This window comes from Gossypium hirsutum, chromosome D05 (assembly GCF_007990345.1).
Source record: "Gossypium hirsutum isolate 1008001.06 chromosome D05, Gossypium_hirsutum_v2.1, whole genome shotgun sequence".
Lineage (NCBI taxonomy): Eukaryota > Viridiplantae > Streptophyta > Magnoliopsida > Malvales > Malvaceae > Gossypium > Gossypium hirsutum.
The window spans coordinates 57,981,794-57,985,670 of record NC_053441.1 but is presented as its reverse complement, the minus strand read 5'-3'; the positions used below and the strand labels follow the sequence as shown (position 1 = coordinate 57,985,670).

Sequence of the window (3,877 nt, the reverse complement as noted above, 5' to 3'; positions counted from 1 at the left end):
TAAAATTTTTACCTTTTATTTTTTATTTTGTATAAAATAAATAAATGCTTGTCAAAATATTTAAAAAATAGTTTTCATTGTAGATTTTTGGTCTAAAAACTAATCTAAATAAACCTTTAATTAGTTAAGTTAATTACAATACCAATTAGTAACATAAATAACATTTCAACTGAATACTTTTATAATCTATATGAGAAATATATATATATTATTTTCAAAGAATAAATTGTTAAGAATATATATATCTAGTACTACGTAATAATATTTATGTTGTGTTTTTGGAGATTTTTTTTTTGCGGTAATTTATGATTATTTGAGTTGAAAGGTAAACTTTTTAAAACTTTGAATTCTTTAAGTAGTTTAGTTAGTTACAATTCCAATTAGTAACATAAATAACATTTCAACTGGATACTTTTATAATCTATATGAGAAATATATATATTATTTATGTTTCTTATATATATATATATATATATTGCAAACACTATCTAGTACTACGTAATATTATTTATGTTGTGTTTTTGGACCATATTTTTGGAGATTTTTTTTTTGTAATTTATGATTATTTGAGTTGAACAGTAAACTTTTTAAAAATTTGAAGTCTTTGACTATAAAAGATTGAAAAAGAAATCTTGTGCTTATTCTTAAATTGATGATATGTTTATAGGAATTGTACTTCGTGGAGATGACAGAAAAGAAGCAAATAAGCAACGTGACAGTCCCTGAAAGGAGAGGAGGAACATCAATTTCCAATTTTGAAGAGTTATTTGAATATCCTAGTTATAATCTTTCAAGTCTGGACATCCTAGCGTTGTACGAACTAACTGAATTACGGGTGATATGGAGTGGTCCCATCCAAGTTGAACACTTTCAAAATCTCACTCATTTGACAGTCCAAGATTGCAGAAGGTTAAGATACATCTTCTCGCCTACCATCGCTCGAAATTTGCCACAATTGCGCACTTTGGATGTACTTGACTGTGAGGAATTGGAGCAAATAATTGAGAAGGATCAAACTCCATCACAACATCATCTCCAACCTATTTGCTTCCCTAATTTGAAGTGGATTACAATCGAGATGTGTGAAAACTTTAAATGTTTGTTCCCAATACTCTTGCTGATGGCAGCCTTCAAAAACTAGAAGAACTAAAGCTTAGCAGAGTCTCCAAATTGGAGCAGGTGTTTGAAGGAGATGAGGGAAATGTGAGTAAGAACGAAGCGAAGTGATACACCTACCTCTGCTCCGCTCCTTAAGACTTGATGAGCTACCAAACTTCGTGAGCTTCAGTCCTGTGGGTTATCATTTTGTTTTCCCATTTTTGATGGGTTTACATATAAAAGGTTGTCCCAACATAACCACAAGATTTAGTGTTGATTCAGAGAAATCAGTGCATGCCAAAACACAGGTACACTACTCTTCCAAACTCAACAATAAGCTTTAAAACAGAAATTCATCCATTCAATTATTTTCTCTATGTATCCTCCCAATACTAAGCTTTAATTTCTATGCATTAATGCAATATTTTTATTTTGGCTGCCTGAGAGAAATTCTTTTTTTTAATGCTTTAAATGACTAAATGAAATTGCATCAACTGTAATCAGTTTGCATCAAGTGGCTGTCAATATTTCTTTCTAGATACCATTGTTGCATTATTAATTTCAATTCACAGTTCTTGTTCTTAATATGTCATCCTTTATCCAATTTTGGAAAACTGGCTTTGCTTTCCTCATCATCAATCATCAAAAGCAAACAGTAATAAGTGAAGGTTTAATTTGCTTTGCAGGCAAGCCAATCAGTTGATGAAATTATAGTGGAAGAATCTGCTACAGCTCAAGAAACTGCATGGCCAATTGGTAGTGATATAGAATGGTGGAAGATGATAGACATGTTGAATTGAAGATAGTGATTTTTCAATTGAAGATTAATCATTGTGAATGTTTAAATTGAATGCCATTTATTCGTTATAATGAGTGGAGAAAGATTTATTGAGCTTTAAGAAAAAACAAAGTATGTGAATTCTGCTCATTAATCAAAGATTAAAAAAGAAAACTAAGATTTATTTGTTAATTTGGAAAAATGCATGTCATTTATTCGTTAATTTAAAGATAAAAAATCTTTGTTCAAAGTTTAACCCGAAACGGATTGGACTAACCAAGTTGAATTGGCCACCTGTCTCCTGAGCAATTGTACTTGTAATATGATTGTTGGGCGAGGATAAATGTAAAACAAAAATAATTGAAATTGAGTAAAAAATGAGTGATATTTAAAACATACAGTAACATAGGTTAAAACTATCACCCAATTTAAGTAAAAAAGTCACATGACCTTGTTGTTTTTTAAGGCTACCAAATGCCTTGTTATTTGAAACTTGTATGATAATTACATAATAAATAAGCTATCATGCTAGTTTCAAGCAAACTAAACATGCCCAATAAGTATAAAAACCGAGGGTTAAAATTTTTATTATACCAATTAAGAAAGTGTCACCATTAGACACTCAACGGTTGAGTGAACAAAAAAAAATTGAAAATGTCTGTGATTAAATTATAACTGTTTTTAGTTAAGTGATCAAAACAAAAATTTACCTATAATTAAGTGACTAATAGTGTAGTTTATTCTAAATATTATTTTTTAATTTTATCAATTTTATTTATATTTTAATTTAATAAATATTTGATACACGACGTAGGAATTTTATACCCTATTAATAAATAATTATATAATAAAACAAAACATAGCCAATGACCATTGTTAATACCACTTTGAGCTTTTATTAATTCTCAATAATTTAGTTGTTGAAGATAGCCAAATTCATGATTTTAACACTGGAATTTTGGTATTTCAAAAAAAAAAAATTGAAATCCCTTGTATGAACAATGAAAATTCGAAAAACCTATTCTTATTTATTGTTAATTTGGAGGAAAGGAAGTTGCTATATAACATAAACATTGGAAATTTTAACAAATATATCTACATTTGTCTCTAGAATTCGTAAAAATGAATAATGAAAACCCATTAACTAAAAAAAATCATTTTATTAAGTTATATGATTATGTGGGTATTTTTATCCTTTTCATATTTTTATAAATCAATAAAAAATTATCCATAATTAGGTTTGAACCACATACATCATACATATAAATCATTTTGTATTTATGATTTTAACTAAAGCAATTTTTTATTTTATATGAAATTTTAATGAATATATTTTTATATATTTGTGTATATTACTTATGTTGTTGACTAAGTTAATATCACAAATTAACTCGACATTAACTTAGGGTTGATGACAAAACAACGATAAACAAATGCATTCGTTTGGTATTCTTAATCTGATGTGTTGTTGTGTTTGATTATTATTTTATTCACAATTTAATCTAATATTTTTTATTTTAATATTGTACATTCGTCATATATTACTATTAATTAGTTCAAAACTATACTTTTCATTATTATATACGTATATACAATACGCATATACTTTTCATTATTTTTAAATACACCTTAATGTTCTAAATATGTGATTTCCATGTATTGTAACGCCTAAAAAATTTGAATATTTGACTTTTGGATTTAGTTGTAATTAAATCTCTGTATTTGTGGCTCTGTGCTTAGTTTATGTGGTTGGGGTCAGGAGTTTGAGTCGCAGGCATTTTTAAGAATTATGTTATTTTAATTTAAGATAACCTCTATCCTGGAGCGATATATTTAAGTTTAATTCAGTTTAAGCATGTGTTAAGAATGAGCTTATTGATTCACTAGTTAAGCTTTGGTATTCTATTTGGTCCTTGTTCGAGTTTCGAAGTACGTGATAAGGAACATTTTTGCTAAATGCCAGGAATCTGAGTGGAAGTTAATTAATAATTAGCGTTAGTT

General features: G+C 27.8%; 1 protein-coding gene across 1 annotated transcript; it reads left to right on the top strand.

Annotated features, from left to right (window-relative positions):
• The first annotated feature begins 685 nt into the window (after nt 1–685).
• Nucleotides 686–1,227, top strand: LOC121217240 (uncharacterized). Its single transcript, XM_041092764.1, has 2 exons — nt 686–1,080; nt 1,128–1,227. The coding sequence occupies exons 1-2, from the start codon at nt 686–688 to the stop codon at nt 1,225–1,227; spliced, it is 495 nt and encodes a 164-aa protein (XP_040948698.1).
• The last annotated feature ends 2,650 nt before the right edge of the window (nt 1,228–3,877 follow it).